This window comes from Phascolarctos cinereus, unplaced genomic scaffold, assembly GCF_003287225.1.
Source record: "Phascolarctos cinereus isolate Bilbo 61053 unplaced genomic scaffold, phaCin_HiC Scaffold_4;HRSCAF=312, whole genome shotgun sequence".
Classification (NCBI taxonomy): domain Eukaryota; kingdom Metazoa; phylum Chordata; class Mammalia; order Diprotodontia; family Phascolarctidae; genus Phascolarctos; species Phascolarctos cinereus.
This window is the reverse complement of record NW_027555847.1, coordinates 585,915,857-585,934,119: the sequence shown is the minus strand read 5'-3', so window position 1 is coordinate 585,934,119 and position 18,263 is coordinate 585,915,857. Positions and strand designations below refer to the sequence as shown.

Genomic DNA, 18,263 nt, shown 5'->3' with positions numbered 1-18,263 from the left:
AGTTAAGTGGTGAGACAGATGACATTTTTTACATCATCCAGATGGAATACTGTATTATAATGGACTCCTGGATAGAGAAAAGAAAGCTGTCTATGTACTCCAGGTGAGCAGAAACCGTGCCTTGGGCCATATCCTCATCCTTACCACTTGAAGCATTATAAGCAATTCAAGGGGCAGCTAGGTGGCACAGTGGATAGAGCACGGGCCCTGAAGTCAGGAGGACCTGAGTTCAAATTTGGCCTCGGACCAAAAACTTGACACTTACTAGATGTGTGACCCTGAGCAAGTCACTTAACCCCAATTGCTTAAAATAAAAAAAAATAGAAAAAAAATCAACTCAATCATTGGTAAAGAGTTCCTTCCTATTAAACACCAGCTCTTCTGGCCCTGATGGAGTGGTCTGTTAAGACTGATTTCATTTTAAACATATGCAGCCATGTTGTATGTGCCCTACTGTGGAAAAACAGAAGTACCCTCTGTCTCAGACTTTCTGACAAAGAGACTCCTATTCTCGTGATAAAGTCCTTTACTCAGGAATGCTCATCCAAGTGCAGCCATTTTAGTTACCCTGAGAAATCATCTCATACTCCCAGACAAAATCAGTCTATTCTTCCCGTAACCCAATCCTTTCTCATGCCCCACCTTGGTACAATACCATACCTGTCTAGGTATAGCTCTTGAATACGCCAAGGGAGAGTCAGTGTTGGGAGAAGAAGAGTGCTCAGCAATGTAAGGGGTAGAAAGTACAAGCGAAGTGATGTGGGCAAAACCCACATTTTATCCCTTCTCTCCCTTTACTGAAAACTAGGGTAAAAGGTGACACGTGAAACTAACCTATGATGGGAGTATGATACAGGGTGAGACAGGGAGAATTTCAAGCCGGGGCTCAAAGAACTTCATCTTCTCTTCTCTTTTCTTTCCTTCTCTTTTCTTCCTCCCTCCCTCCTTCTTCCTTCCTTCCTTCCTTCCTTCCTTCCTTCCTTCCTTCCTTCCTTCCTTCCTTCCTTCCTTCCTTCCTTCCTCCCTCCCTCCCTTGCTCTTTCTTTCTTTCTTTCTTTCTTTCTTTCTTTCTTTCTTTCTTTCTTTCTTTCTTTCTGTCTGTCTGTCTGTCTCTCTCTCTCTCTCTCTTTCTTTCTTTCTTCTTCTCTTGGCTAACCTAGCTGTCCAGGTCACTTAGCATTTTTGGCATATTGCAAAGAACATGAAAAAGAGAAACTCTGTATATCAACCCCATACTTAATTAGCTGTGTCAGGCCTCTCCTGCATCTCAGTGTACAGAATAAAGAAAGACAATTCAGACTTTACCTACTTCTTAGGGTTGCTGTGAGGACCAAATGAGACAAAATATATCAAGCACCGTACGCTTTGATGCTTCTGTGTATCCGTGATTGCATTGTTGGGCATAGTCCTTCCAATGTAGACAGCTACCTTTTCATGTCTTCTCATTCTGGCTGTTTCTTGTCCATTTTCTTCTATATAACCTCAAATGAGGAGATGTTGAAAATCCGCAGAGACCAGGGCAGCATTCAAATTGACTACCTGCAATTTAAATTGTTCTTATAGTTCAAAGTCCGGGTGAAACATGTTGCCATATTACTGCTGCTGCTACTACTATTGTTACCACTGTTGCTATTACTACTAATATTGTTATTAGTGCTATTGCTGCTGCTACTGTTCCTACTACTGCCGCTCCCACTACCATTACTGTTGCTGTTACTATTACTCCTACTCTCTGTTTTTAGAGAAAACTCCCATAATACCATGCTCCAAGTGCTACCAGTTGCAATAATCCTGGCCAATAAAAATTGTTAAATAGCATTATTTATTTTTATTTTGCAGATTCCATTAGAGTCAGCCTATCACAGTAGTAGTCAATCCCATAACGAATAATGAGATCTCTACTGCCATAGAAGTTGTAGTTATTTTGATGGAATCCTCAGATTTTCTGCTATTTCACTAGTTCCAACCTCTTTCCTATGATTTCTAGGCATATCACCCCAGCTCAAAGGTTTCTTACCAACCTTCCACAGTCATTGAGAAGCTCAAATGAGGCAGCATGTAAAATTCTTTGCAAGCCCTAAAGTGCTATATAAATGCTATCATCATCATGATCATTATTGTTAATGTTATTTTAAACATTTCCTTTCAATGTCAGGTAGAAGTCTTGGATGCTGGAGGGAACCAAGTAGAAGGCCCAGTTCCTATCACAATTGAAGTTCAAGATATTAATGACAACCGTCCTGTCTTTCTCCAGACACAATACAATGGAACTGTAAGGCAGAATTCACGCCCAGGTAATAGATAGGGACGATGTGAGGCCTGGGAAGCCACAAAAATGGAAAAGAGGGGGAGGAAAATTCATTTCAATCCAATTCAGGTCCTGGCCACCATGATGGGTACTGAGAGACAAAAACAAAAAAGAGAGAAGTCTCTGCCCTCAAAGAGCTTACCTTCTCTTAGATAGTAGGGGATGGAGTGAGGAACAACGCATTCATTAATAAGTAAATGCAAAATGTATGCAAGATTAGTACAAAATAATTTCAGAGGTGAAGGGCCCCTAAAAACTGGAGGAATCAGAGCTGGCATCCTATAGAAAGAGGCCCTTGAGCTGAATCTTAGAGGCAGCTGGGGATTATAAGCAGTAGAGGCAAGGAGGCTTGGGCCAAAGAGGATCTTTAGGTTTGGCATTGTGAATTGCTCAAGCAAACAGTACTCTACTAATTCAGTGATAATTTTCCTCTTCTGGATGATATTCAAAACACACCAGCAATATTATACTTCTATAAGGTGTTGCACTAGCTTCCTGCCTCCTTCAGAGCAGCCATTTAGGAAACTCTTGTCAGATGAATGAATGAACCAGATTCTCAACCGGAGGCTGATGACGTTACATATTTTCTTGTTGGTTTCGCTACACAGGAAAGCCCTTTGTGTATGTCAATGCTACAGACCGGGATGATCCCACCACTCTCCATGCCCAGCTTTTTTATCGAATTGCTGTCCAGCTTCCCAAGATAAATGATGTGATGTATTTTCAGATAAACAACAAAACAGGTGGAATCTCCCTTACCCAAGCAGGTATGTAAAGGATGCAAGCTGTCTTTTCCCCATGCCTCAAAAAAATTGAAGTGTGAATACTATATAATTATCCCCCTCCCCCAGGGGTCACACAAAATCAGCAAAGTGGACACAGTGACACCCTCTTGTTGTTTCTCCCCTTCCCTCTTTTCCAGGGTCACAGGAATTAGATCCATTTAAGAATGCACGTTATGACCTCGTGGTTTCTGTGATGGACATGGGAGGTCAGACAGAAAATTCTTTCAGTGATACTGTACCTGTGAATATTGTTGTGGAAGAGAACATTTGGAAGTCACCAGAGACTATCATTGTTAAGGAAAACTCTACTGAGCCTCATCCTATCAAAATCACTCAGGTAATAGTAGTGGTAGCTAACATTTATATAGCTCTTACTATGTGAAAGATACCATGCTAGGTGCTTTACAAACTTCATCACATTTGATCCTTACAACAACCCTGGGAGGTAGGTGTTTTAATTATCCCTATTTTATAGAAGAGGAGTTAGAGGTTGTGACTTGCCTAGGGTCACATGGCTAGTAAGTGTCTGAGAACAGATTTAAACTCAGGCCTTCCAGACTCCAGGCCCAGCACTCTATTCACTATGTCACCCAATCGTTGCAAATATACCATTAGTTCCCTCTTCTGTTTTTTTTTTGAGGGGGGGGATTGGCAATAGGGTTAAGTGACTTGCACAGGGTCACATAGCTAGTTAAGTGTCAAGTGTCTCAGGCTGGATTTGAACGCAGGTCCTCCTGACTCCAGGGCCAGCACTCTATCCATTGTGCCACCTAGCTGCCATGAGTTTCTTCTTCTCCATATACAGAGGCTTAATCTCCTTGTCACCTTCAATGAAACAACATGAATTGAATATACTTTTGTGCATAGAAAAAGAAAGAAAAAGAAAGAAAGAAAGAAAGAAAGAAAGAAAGAAAGAAAGAAAGAAAGAAGAGAGAGAAAGAAAGAAAGAAAGAAAGAAAGAAAGAAAGAAAGAAAGAAAGAAAGAAAGAAAGAAAGAAAGAAAGAAAGAAAGAAAGAAAGAAAGAAAACAGGCAAAACATCAAAGTAAATGAACCACATATTGTCTTTGCCCTTTTGGATATTTATACACTATAGCACAGGTAAGCTCTGAGGTCCTGATCCCAACTCTCACTCCCCCTGATAAGTCAGGTCTGCAGGACTTCTGAGTTCTAGGGAGTACTCCTGAAGAGTTTGGAGGAGGGGATAATTCTCTAATGCCATTGGCTCAAGGCCTGACTGGTGTGCTTTTCCCCAAGATTACTGAGAATCAATTGAGTCAGCCAGACTTTTAGAGTAGATTTTAGGAAGTCAAGTAGTTTTTAGAGATAGGTATTTGCTAATATGATGTAGTAATAATAGCTGGAACAAAACATCATCTCCACTACCCCTAATGTCTGAGATGTACTTCCCCAAGATTCCAGAGCCCAAGAAAAAGTGAGCTTAAGCTTAAAGAGCACATGTGGCAAAATGGATGGCTTATAGCTCTTGGTTAATGGAAGTTACTTTCTCCCATTCGTGGAGTGCTCAGGAAGCTCTCTCATGATATATTGAGTTTGCTCTTGGTTCCCAATGCAGCTATTTCCATGATCTGATCCAGTGATATTGTTAGGATATTAATGGGAGGATAGAGAATCTAGCATCTGTTGCCCTTTTGAAGCTCAAAAGGTCCTCCTCTTACCATAGAGGAATAGAGAATGAGACTTGACTAAGACCTCTGTCTCTCTACTTTTCTCTCCTTACTTCTTCCCCTTGTGATGCCTCTTCAGAGTGTGCTGGAAAGCCATACTTGCTCCAATTTTCTGTAATTCCTGGAACTTGATATTCCAGAGGGTAATGAAACCTCCTAGTCAGACTTCTTATCTGATGTCATTTGACTTGATCAGATGGCTTTCCAAGACTTTCATATTTAGCCTAAAGGGCTATGATTGAGAGGGACTGATCACTTGCTTCAAGTAGGATGCAATTTGATTGAGTAAATAGCACATTGCTGAGCTTTATACTCTAACATGGTACCATTATCTGCGTGAGAGCATGTCCATTTCACACAATACGTACCTGCTGATGATGCTTTGATTTTTTTTACCTCAATTTCAGATTAGAATTATGTTTATTTTAAGCCCATTGTCTTTGTTTTGGACATGGCACCCTGAATATGACTCTGATCTTGTCAAGGGATAAGGTCTATAGATAAGACTGACTGAGAGTAGAATTGTGAAATGAGCATTTTTTCAAAGTTCTCTCACTTGGTTTTTTGTAAGTCTCTCCATGTTCTAGGTACCAGCATCTACTCTACCTGTCTCGTGTCTTCATGCTGCCCCTGAAGTTATCCAGGATCCCATTATGTGATCCCTCTCCCAGATTTGCCTCCCTTTGGAAGTGATTCCTAGTCTCCAAGCTTCAGTCAATGAACTCAGAGGGAGGGGTTGAGATAAGCCAAATAAATCACCAACAATTTGAGTATTAATGTGTTACTTGTCTCAGTGGAATTTGCCAGGTAATTGGAGAGAATAAGTTGGTAACAATGACAGAAAGAACAATAATTAGTCCAGCAACTCTTTTGAGTAGATGACACATTTCAAGTCTCATGGCTAACAGAGCAGCCTTGCTATTGAATTTTCTTGACCACTTCAAAAAACCTCCAGAATTTGGCATGCACCTTATCCCTAATGTTCTCAAGACTAAACATCTTGGGGAGGGATTTACATTATTTACAGATCCATTAGCTTCCTTAAACATCTCCCAGGAGAACAGTTCAAAGTGTCCTCTGGTTTTTTTTTTTATTCGTCTTCTGTGGTGAATTTTGGAAGCTTGTAGTAAGTCAATGCTTCAATCCTTAAATTTTGCCTGTCACAAAGAACATTTTGTCTCTTATATGGATATCAAATGAATATGAATCCTTGAACATCAGTTAGAGTTCCAAGAGAAAGGAGTGAGGTGGAGGGGAGACAGGGCAAATATTACATGTTTTAGATAGGTCAGATAGTAATGTTTTGCAAGGGGAAAATGCTTCTGAAAATGCATCCATCCCTGCTTTTGTAACAATTCAACCTTGAAAGGTGAAAACTTTTCTTAAGTCAGCCAACTAACATTTATTAAGTGCCTACTACGCACCAGGCAACTGAGCTTAGCGCCAGAACGTCTTCGGTTGGAAGTTAAATGCTCGATTGTACACATGTATAGACATATATGCATGAGTTGTTACATACACACAAAGCCATAAGTATACCACAGCTGTTCAATTTTTGAAGAAGCTAAATAATTTAGGCAATAAAGAAGTATTTGTTACTAGTGTCTGTTATGGGCTAAGCAATGTTCTAGATGCTTGGGGACACAAAAACAAAGATGAAAACAGTCCCTGCCCTCATGGAGCTTACACTCCATAGGAAGGGACATCACATTCAAATATTCATGTGCACAAAATAAAATACAAAGTAAATACAAGGTAGTTCAAGAGGGAGGGCACCAGCAGTTGAAGGGATCAGGAAAACCTGTGGGTAGAAAAATACTTGACACAACAAAGCTGTAGCTTTTCAGATTTAAGAGGTGAGATAGTGTGATGGAAACAGTGCTTTATTTGGATTGAGTCAGGGAGTTTGGCATTGAATCCTGCCTGTGCTGTTTGATACCTATGCTACCTTAAACAAGTCACAAGCCCTGCCTGGGCCTCAGCCTTGGGCTAGATGGCCTTTAAGATCTCATACATCTGTAAACTGATGAACTTTTGCTTGCACTTCACAAACTATCTCTTGTTATTTGGGGGACTCTAGGTGCAGTGGAATGATCCAGGTGCCCACTACTCCTTATTTGAAAAGGAGGCACTACCTCAATTCCCATTTTCAATTGACCATGAAGGAATTATCTATGTGACACAACCCTTGGATAGAGAAGAAAAGGACTCGGTAAGTAACCCTGAAATGGCCATCAGTGGCAAGACATGGTCTTAGCCAGGTGCACAGATGATAACAACAGTAATTTTTATTAAAAAAAAAATCTATTTCCAATAAACAACTAAGTGACCCATTGGGTGGAGTTTTGGACTTGGAATCAGGAAGATATGATTTCAATTGTCTGACTTCAAACCTTAAATGATTACAACCTATGTGACCCTGGGAAAGTCACTTAATTTTTCTTAGCCTCAGTTTCTTCATCTGTCAAATGAAGACAGTGCCATTGTTGTAAGACTCATCAAGGAAAACATAGGTAAAGTGCTTTGCAAACCTTAAAGTACTGTATAAATGCAAGTCCTCCTCCTCTTCTTCCTCCTCCTTCTTCTCTTTCTTCCTATTCTTTTTTCCTCCTTCTCTTTTTCCTCCTTCTCTGCCTCCTTTTTCCTTCTTAACCTCATTCTTCCTCCTCCTCCTCATAGCATGATATCTACTTTCAACAAGCATGTTTCTTTTCTTCAAAACCCAACATTTTCATTTCCCCTCCCTGTTCTCCATGTCTAAGAAAACAGCACCCAAATGGATAAAAAGAAATAGTCGTTTACTTTGCTTTTCAGGGTGAGATGTAGGAATGAATTTTGGATAAATTTTATCCTGACTGTAACTTTCCTGTTTCAGTATGTCTTCTATGCAACTGCAAAGGATGACAACGGACAACCCCTAGCAAGACCATTAGAAATTCATGTTGAAGTTACAGACATTAATGATAATCCCCCTGTTTGCCCTGCTTCAGAGACAGTATTTGAGGTCCAGGAGAAAGAGAAAATAGGTAAGGAATGACTATGTTATTTTCAAAAGGAAAATCTAATTCCGTGGTCCCTGCTGAGCTATTTGCTGTTTCCATTTACAGTTTCACATCTATGGGGAAAACAGAGTAGTAGAAATGTACTTGTAGTAGAAGATGGAGTAAGATTCTGGTCTTTTTAAAATATAGTTGGTCTTTCAGTAACTCTAAAATATTTAAATATTTTAAAATGCTTTTATTGATATCTTTTGACTTTACATCAGCTTGTATTATTTTTTGCATTATGATGTTCAGGTTTTTTGACTTGTCATATTCTTCTGGGAGACCTGTAATCCTTAAGTTGTTTCTGTGCATTCTGTCTTTGAGATCAATGTATTTTACTTCTATGGAGAACGTGCTTTCTTTTAATCTTATTACTTTTTGCTTCTCTTTTTCCAATCATTCAACCAACCAATGTTTATTAAGCTATGTGCAAGGTATTGTGCGAAGTGCTGGGAATACAAAAAAAGACTATATACAGGGTAAATAGGAAATAATTAATGAAGGAAGATACTAGAATTAAGGTCATCCTTCTAGATTGTCCTTAACTTGCACGTCTCACTTCCTTTGTATTCTCAATCAGTTATCCTCTCTTTTGCATCTTTGGTGAGATTTGCCACCACAGATTCAAATTTTTCTATTCTGCCAATTATTCCTGCTATGCAGGACATAAATTCTATTCTCATAATTATTATTTCTCTTTTAAACCATTTAGGAATATCATTCTGTGGTTCTTTGCTTTCTTCAGAATTGACAGGGTCTTCTGCCTCATCAGGTGTTGAATCATTTTCCTTATCTTGCAAGATTTATTCATAGAAGCCTAAAATCTCTTATTAGCTCCAGAGGCCACCTTTCCTACTGCTGTTAATGTCTTCCCTATTGGTTCAACTGCTTTTGTTCAAGGTCTTTAAATTGTCTTCCTACCGAGATCTTTGGCAATTTCAGCCATTTCATTTATTTTCCCCTGTTGCTCACTTTCTGATTCAGTCTCCTCTTGTGGCAGTTTCCCTAGAGGCTGGATCTCAAAGCATCTCAGCCTCCTTGCACACTGGTTCACAGTTCAGTAGCCTAGGTCTCTGCTCCAAATAACTTCTGGAGTGACCAAACTGGCCCCAGCTGAATGCTGGGCTCTTTCTGTCAGGTTTAGTGGAATGTCACACAGCCTTTTTCCCTCTCCCTCCCATGTATTCTACCCCGATTCCTTTTATTCTTTGACCCAATGATGCCGATCACTTTCATGCACTATTACAGCCTGAGAAAATTTCTACCATTTGGAATTTAGATCTCTATGGCACTAGAGGTGTGAGTCAGCACGTAGAATTGTGTTTTATTATAAGATTGGACACATACCCTGCCTTGTTCCCTCTCTTCTTCCATTCAGGATGAGCTCTGTTGCAGCACAGAATGTTACCACTGGGGCTATCACAGCCTGAGAAAATTTTTGCCACTTAAAGTTTGGCTCTCTGAGGCCCTGGGAATCTGCATCTGGGACGGAACAGGGTATAGAGTTGAATCCTGCTGTGGATCAGCTTGTGTGGACTTCCTGCTGGGATTGTGGTGGAAAGTGGGGAAAGAAGTGCTGAGTCAGTCCTCATTAGGGGTTAGGACATAATCCCTAATGTCTCATGCCTTCTCTGCTGTTAATTCATTGAATTTTTACCTTGTTTTTTCTTAGTGTCCTTGACTATGGCAACCGCTTGAAGTTGATTTATTTCTGTTGCAAATTCCTATTTTGTGGAGGTATGAGAGGATTAGAGAAAATGTCTAATCTTCCATCTTGTTGGTCACTTGATTTGGAAGTCCCAAGCTAATTTTCAATATTTTTCAAATACATATTGGTTCAACTCAGTTTCACATTTTCTTTGGTATCCAGCATTTTTATAGGTAAAGTAGATTGGTTTTCTGCCCAAGAGACACTCCAACTGACTCATTCCATCTTTTCTTCTCCACAGGCAGCAATATTGGAGTTTTCCAGGCCTATGACATGGATCAGAAAGACACCGTTAACAGTTTTTTATATTATTCAATTGTGGAACAGAGTCCCTTGCTTCCAAGTGATGGTCTCTTCTATATTCAAAATGTTGATGGAATTATCCAGTTAGCTAAAGGATCCTTAAAAAAGCAAGACCAACCTCAGTATCATCTGAAAGTGCAAGTGGCAGATCTAGGTTAGTGCCTTCTGACCCATAAATCCAGAAGAGAATTCAGAGGGTGTTTCCTGTGTTGACTTCTGGTTGGGGTTGGTTTGTATTCCTTGTCACATTTGCTCTGTGACTTTTTTTTTAATCACTGAAGGGCTCACAACATAAATGCTATCCTCAGGGCCCAGGAGAGAACGTGAGCAAAAAGTCAATCACTTCCCCTTCTGGTGTAGGAAGTCCTTCCTTTGTGAAGAAAGAGGAAAGTTAGGCTTCTCTTTGCTGACCTATTCTCTTTTTGCAGACCAGTACCAAACTTTAGTGGAGAATTCCCTGGCTTAAATATAGCAGCAGAGAAATTCTTCTCTCCTCAGCATAAACAAGAAGAGGGTTCTCCTCTCTATGTTTACTACTGCTGTCTCACCATTTCCTGAATCCAATTCTCCTCCTTATGCCATTAAATTCAAATTGTATAAATGGGAAATGTGTATTTATTATAGACCTCCCCCAGGTATTGAGTGGAATCTGTTCTGACTATGCCCAACATTCAGAAAACCTGAGAGCCAATCAGTTTGTCAATCACCCCAAACACTTTTGCATTTAAAGAGAACTTACAGAAAGTTAACAGTGTGCTAGACACCAGAGGAACACAAAATAAGTAAGGGTAAGACAGGCCACCTGAATGCCTGTTGGCAGTGGAGTTCTGTTAGTTTCTGTACCTTTGCAGTCTGGATGTTCCTTAATGATTTGGGCAAAGGGATTTTCAGCAGAGGTTTTAGTTGACATTGCTTTGTTTGATTTTCAGCTTTCAAGACAATCTGTAACGTGACAATAAACATTATTGATATCAATGATCAAATCCCCATTTTTGAAAAAAATGATGTGAGTATTTGCTGGACCCTATCTTTTTCCTTACTGGCTGACAATGATTTTTGGAACAAAATGTGGCATGAAGAAACATTCTGAAGCCACACACACATGCACACACACACACACACACACACACACACACACACACACACACACACGAGAGAGAACCCAGATATAGAGGCGAACTGTAGTAAAAACATCAGGAATACATGCATTCCTTTCAGTGGAAAAATCTAGTGATCATTCTTTTTTGATAAACAGTACAAGTACAAGCTCAAACCGGGCATGGTGGTACATCCTTTTAATCCCAGCTGTTGGAGAGGTTGAGGCTAGAAAATCTCTTCAGTTCAAGAGCTGTGAATGGTAGTGGGCAATGACTATTGGGCATCTGCACTAAGTTTAGCATCAATATGATGAGCCCCCAGGAGTGGGGAACTACCAGGTCATCTGGAGAGAGGTAAACCAACTCAAGTTAGAAACAGCAGATCAAAATTCCAATGGCATTGGGCCTTCTAATTCCAGCCTAGTGGAGATGGGGAAACTTAGTCCTAAAAAACTAAACTGAACTAAACTCAAATACATTCAAGTAGAATCCCATTCTGCTAAATACTATTGTGTCACGCAAGGAAAGATTCTAGTCACTATACTAGAATTTTGATCCAGTTATTGCACAGACTACTTGATAATACAAAAATCTACCATAATTAAAGGACAAGAATAATCACTTGAAGTTTGTTATAGATTTTTGGTGTATATTGAAATATGTAATTTGTCAACATGTTTTGAACAAGCATGTTTAATGCAAATTAAAATAAGTGGAATAGTCTTGATTGAATTGATTGATCTTTTAGAGACCTTGATTGCAAGAATAGCATCTATACAATGGTAAATAAGTGCATTTGGCTTTGAGAATCACTGTAAATTGTGGTAAAAAAATAATTCTTCCTATAGAACATTGGCAGTTTAAGCCCTTTTGCCAACAACAATTATAGGAGAGAGGAAAAAATAAAGGAAAACAATAATCTTATGGCTTAAGATAAAATAAACTATCCATAAAACAAAGAAGGGAAAACAAATTTAATGCTTCTAGAAAAATATAGATGATCATTTTTATTGTTAGTAGATTTGAAACTCGCTAGTGGTTTTATTCAACATTTCATTGAAATGAATTGTTGAAACATTACTTAAGAAAACTGTTTAGGAGCTCATTTGGCTAGATTCTGGGGTTATATTTGAACATAATTCTTTAATAAATGACTGGAAGATCAATCAAACAATTCAACTTATTAATAACTAAAAGTAGTTTTAAGTTTTTGAGAAGTTTGGGAGTGTTTAGAGATATAACAGAGTTGATTGTAGACTAGGCACAGAGGATATACAAATACAAAATAAATAGAACTTTCAGTCTCATTGAGTGTCCAACCATTTGAGTTCTTTGTTCCTTTTTCTAGCAAATGACAGACCTAGGATTTGGATTGAGATTCTTAGACTGGATATGTAGCATTTTTATTTTTATTGTTCTACCTTACCATCAGTTATGTTTCTTGTCTTCTGAAACTAGTGAGGCAAGTTTTTCACTTGGGAATTAGTAGACTTGTTATAATCCAAACTTCAGCTAAACTGAACTCCCCATCACCTGATATTTTTATGCTTTTTGGGCCTTTGCTCTTGCTGTTCTCTATGTCTAGAATTCTCCATCACCATCTCTGCCGATTGAAACCCTACCCAACCCAGCTCAAATAATATCTCATTCCTGATCCTCCCTGTCAGAAATGATACTTCCTTCCTAACTTATATCACAGCTAGCACTTTGTTTCTCTCATGAACCTATAGTATTGTTTGCTTCATAGTTACTGCAGAGTTGTTACATATTCATTGATGTACTATATTTCCCCTAACAGAGTGTAAGCTCTATATATATTGTGATCATATCAATCATATTTCTGTTTCTCCCAGGACCTAGGACACTGCTGTGTAAAATTTGGTGCATAATAAATGGTTGTGGAATGACTGAATTAGTGAATGAATATAGTATCTTCTCTCATGTTTACTATGAGCATTCTTATATCTTTGTCTTTCTTTTTCATCTAGTATGGCAATCTGACTATTGATGAAAGTGTTGCTGTTGGAACAACAATTCTCACCATCCAGGCTACAGATGGGGATGAACCATTTACTGGGAGCTCCAAAATCCTGTATAATATTGTCGAGGGGGACCCTGATAGAAAATTTGTGATCGACACTGATCCCTTGACTAATGCAGGATATGTCAAGATAGATAAGGTGAATGACCCATTTTAACAAGATCCATTGTTGTTTATGACTAAATAGGTCCATTTGTTTATTGTACTAAGAGGAAATATAGTGTCATGTGAAGAATGGAGGATTTGGCTTTAGCAGGCCTGAGTTCACAGAGTTTACAGTTCACGGTATGTGATCACATACGACCAAATCCAAATTACTTACCTTCTCTGAGCCTCAGTTTCCTCATCTTTCAAATAGGGATATTAATACTTGCGTAGCCTACCTTTGCTACAGTGTATTACAGATCTTATGGTACTAGATACGTGAGTTGTGATTGTGAAGAACTGTGATTCACAGAAGACCTGCATCATGGGGATGTCTTCATTGCAAATCAGTATTGCAAAGTCTGAATGCAGATATGAATAATTTTAAGTGTGTGCATAGTAGTGTCCACAGAATCCAAATTTAGATGTTGTCTGCAGTGCTATGCATGAAAAAGGATAGGCCTTACCATTAGTTCTGGGTATGACTTCTCTAACTAGCTGAAGAATGCTGGTAGCTAAGGGGAAATTTCAGAACATTCTCTCCAAGACAGGATAGACTAGCCTGATGGTCAACTCTCATTGTAAGCCACTGATCTACCAGGGGATCAGATAGTCAAGGACCAAGTTCTGATTGCCTTTGTTAAAGTATCTGTAAATTGGCAGAACCCCACAAGGTAACCTTATTCTTCAGGGCATACAGAAGACATGACATAACTATATTGGACCAGTGACAACGATCCAAATTGAGACATACAATTCAGAAAACCAGGAATGAGGGCCAGGCTCCTAGACACTAAAGGGATAGGAAGCCTCAGTGACCTAAATCCTATATTTATTTTCAGTCAACTGGTCCAGAGACGCAGTGCACACCAAGAGTGGGTTGCTAGTTCCCAAAGCAATAACCACTCATTGGTGGACTGTTCTTTTGAGAAGTCTTCTTGTGCTGCCACAAGGCCCAGGCACTGGGATGACTAATGAGCCAACCCTTTCAGCACCATAGTTAGCAAGCTTGATCAGAACTATGGACTTTCTATAGTTGCTGTCACTGTTGTGATAAACAAGTCTCCTGACTTCTCTTGAATTTTGTTTCCTCATCTGCAAAATTACTGTTGTTGTTTGTCCCTTGTTTTCGAAGAAGACCAATGACATCATGGGCGATGTCTTGACTTGCATGTGAATTGGATTTAAGCGAGGCAGAGTTGCACAAGGTTGTCAACCTCACTCTTTCTTCCAGAATCATAGACATCCAGTGGCAGGACAAAAGTCAAGATGTCTGACAGTGGCCTAGGATGCAAAAGATGATCTTGGCATCTTTGATGTCTAACCAAGCTTTAAGCGCTCCACAGCGCCTGCTTCAGTCACCTTCGTGGCCAATAGAACAAACTGTTCTCATCCACCCCTTCCACTGGGGAAATTTTCACATGCTTGGGGTAGACATCCTCCTAATTCATCCAACCTGGTTTAGTGAGATAGTTTACCAGGGTGTGGCTATTGTGCATGCTACAGCTTCTTAAAGCCACAGGTCAGAGTTGAGTGAATCAGGTAGACAACAAAGGTGGATGAGCAGCCCTGCAAAGGACTGGCAAGCCCTCACACCACCAGAAGTGTGAACACCTCATATACTCCACCAACCAACCAATACAGAAAAAAGATGACAGTACTAGAAATCATCAATCCACTGAGAGCCAGGGGGCTTACCGAATAGGCATCAGGAGCAGGAAGATGTTATGATCCTTGTGAGTTTGCCCACAAACCTCTTGAAATTTCCCTCTCCCACTAAACCTGCAGAACTATCAATAAGGCCATATCAGGATGCAGTGTGTGGTACAGAATGATGCATTTAGTTTCTATACTTATTAGCTAATAACAGATTGCTTAACCTCTCTGAAAACTCAATTTCCTCACCTAAATGGAGGTGATAATAATGTTCAATTTCCCCATTAGTAAAGTGGGAACAATAATTGCCTATTTCACAGGTTATATTATGCTTTGGGCTTTCACTCATTCATTCAATGGGGCAGCTAAGTGGTACAGTGGATAGAGCTCCAGACCTGGAGTTGGGAAGACCTGAATTTCAAATTTGGGCTCAGACACTTACTAGCTGTGTGACCCTGGGCAAGTCACTGAACCCTGTTTGTCTCAGTTTACTCATCTGTAAAATGAACTGGAAATGGAAATAGCAAACCACTCTAGTATCTCTGCCAAGAAAACCCCAAATGGCATCATGAAGAACCAGACAAAACTGAAACAACTGAACAACAACAACAAACACCCACTATGAGCCAGGCACTCTGCTAGGTGCTGAAAATATGAAGAAAACCACAACAAAATAGTCCCTGACCTCAAGGAGCTTACATTCTATGGGAGTGGGTGGGGTAGATGGGAAAAACATGTTCAGATAACCAAATACAAAATACTTACTAGAAAAGAAATAATTTTGGGGGCAGCTAGGTGGCACAGTGGATAAAGTACTGGCCCTGGAGTCAGGAGGACCTGAGTTCAAATCCAGCCTCTGACACATAACACTCTCAACCCGTGGGACTCTGGGCAGCTCACCTAACCCCAATTGCCTCAAAAAAAAAAGAAAGAAATAATTTTGGAGAAGAGGCACTAGCCACTGAGAGATCAGGATAGGTTTCCTACAGGTGGTGAAGCTCATAAAATTTTAAAGTGAAACATAAATGTGTTGCAATTATTATTATAATAATTATCAGTAATCATTTTTCCAATATATTTGATTCCTTTTGAGTTTTCATTGTATTTCTTAGGATCGTGGGATTTTAAAGTTGGGTGAAATTTTTTTAAAAGCAATTTTTTTTTGTTTTTTGTTTTGGTTAGGCAATGGGGTTAAGTGACTTGCCCAGGGTCACACAGCTAGTAAGTATTATGTGTCTGAGGCTGGATTTGAACTTAGGTCCTCCTAAATCCAGGGCCGGTGCTCTATCCACTGCACCACCTATGTGCCCCTAAAAGCAATTTTTGGATGAGATTTGAGAGGTCTTTCAGTCCAGTGCCTGCCTATTTTCAGCCAGCTATGTCTATAAAAGCAGTGATCATGCTTTTCATTTTGTCACTTCTCAATCGTGGGAAAAGGTTGACAAATGGCAGAGTACCAGAATCAGAGCAAATTCCTGGAGGACATTGTTTGTCACACCTCAGGTGACTCTGGGCCATTAATTATAATGACTGAATTGGCCTTTCAAACACCTGGGTTCAGGGCAGGAACAAGACCATAATTTTGCTTTTTACGCAGAACTGAAAACAAAGTCTTCCTACAAGGTCAGGATAGATTGTCTCTCTAGGCCGCCTTGCCCAGGCCTGTTCTTCACAAAGTCATGCTGATTGTCCCTTGGTGCCTTAACCTCTCAAACTCCAATGTGTTTTGTGTTACGTGTGTATGTGACTTGTTCCAGAATTTTTCCAGGTGTGCAAGTTAAGCTGACAAGTTCATCCATTCCAGGACTGGTGTTTTTTTTTTCTGTTTTAAAAACACAAATCATAGGTCATGTAACCCTTACCAGAGTTTCTCCTACTCTGATAAGTCTCAAATACAAATTTTATGATTTGCCACATTGTTTTCACATGTGGACCTGTACCCACTATCTTCTCTATTTGATCCCAAAAGAAATTCAAAGTACTTTAATTGGCAACCTTTGACAGAGTGGTTCAGAGACAGAAAGGCAAAAAGGACCTGTGATTTCATTACCAAGAGAGAAGTACTGGTATGGCAGCTACACTTGCTTTCGGTCACACAGCCAGTATGTGCAGGAAGCCAAGCCCAGAACCCTATCCACCATGACTTACTGTCTCTTGACTTGAATGCTGGTAATTAAATCTTATTAAATTAGAACTTTGTTTCATGGACTTCATTTTCCCTTTAAAATAATTTAAAAAGTTAATTGTGGCTTCTTTACCTCAGTTTCCTCATCTATAAAATGAGAGGCTTAAATTGGGTGACCTCTAAGTTCTCTTCCAACCCTAGGTTCTCAAAGGTTATTTCAACAAAACACAATCTCTACTAGGTCCTAATAAGTTGTAAAGGTTTCCATTACTGCCGTAGAGATGAACTGTAGAGGGGCCATCCAATGGCAAGGCTAGCTAAGTTCAGAGAGATGCAGGGTCATGAATTTTTTGGCAACTCCAAAAGACCATCTAACCAATGTATAGAGGGGTTGCAATCTGTGTTGGTAGGGGGTATACCTATGTCCATGAAATTATAGGTCCCTGAAGTTCACTGTGAGTACCTCTTAATATAGGTGGTGTTTTTTTTTTTAAGTAAGCATGATGTGACCAATCCTGATTGTTACAGTGGGACATGGTATACTATCAATGAACTTTTCCCATTTTTCATCTCCTCAACAGTCCCTCATGAGTTCTCAGAAATGACATGACACGGTTCCTGCTTATTAAGTAGTGTCCTAAGGAAATGAATCCCCGAATAACTTGAGAATCTTATATGATAAGTATACTGTTGTGTGATATTTTTGAAGGGAGCAAGGAGATTACGAATCTTTCTAAGGGTAGTCAACTGGCAGAAAATATGAATTAACTTTTTTTTTGTTGCTTGTTTCCCAACAGCCTCTTGATTTTGAAACAGTGCCAATATACTATCTTGTGATCAAGGCTGAAAATCCCGAGCCACTTGTGGATAATGTGCAGTACAATTCAAGCTCCTATGCAAGATTTATTCTTCGGGTGTCAGATGTGAATGAGCCTCCTCTATTCTCCCAGGCATTGTATGAAGCACAAATATCTGAAGATGCTGAGATAAACAACAAATTGATTACAGTGAATGCCACTGATCCCGAGGGAGAGGCAATAAGGTAACAAATAGCCCTCCTTACTCTAGGTCACATTCATTCATTTTAGCGGAAGAGACCAAAGAACAGTTTGGGACAGGAACAAGTCTTCCCACACAAAATAAATAGGCAGAACATATTCTTTTCGATCTGATCAGATATACTGTGACTAGTTTGATCCATTTTTAAGGAAATTAAATTAGCTGATTGTTTATCACCTAGCAGGTACCTAGATCATGTAGAAAGTAGATTGCTAGACTTGCAATCAGGAAGATCTGAGTTCAAATATGGCTTCATAAAATTACTGGCCAGATAACCCTGGACAAATCACTTCACTTTAAAATGTC

General features: G+C 39.5%; 1 protein-coding gene across 1 annotated transcript in view; it reads left to right on the top strand.

Annotated features, from left to right (window-relative positions):
- Positions 1–3,018: 3,018 nt before the first annotated feature.
- Positions 3,019–18,263, top strand: part of CDH17 (cadherin 17) — a 31,001-nt gene continuing 15,756 nt past the window's right edge. The window contains 7 exon segments of the mRNA XM_078151952.1: positions 3,019–3,075; positions 6,861–6,992; positions 7,656–7,806; positions 9,774–9,989; positions 10,765–10,841; positions 12,921–13,112; positions 17,696–17,940. Of these exon segments, the coding sequence (XP_078008078.1) occupies positions 3,019–3,075; positions 6,861–6,992; positions 7,656–7,806; positions 9,774–9,989; positions 10,765–10,841; positions 12,921–13,112; positions 17,696–17,940 (1,070 nt within the window).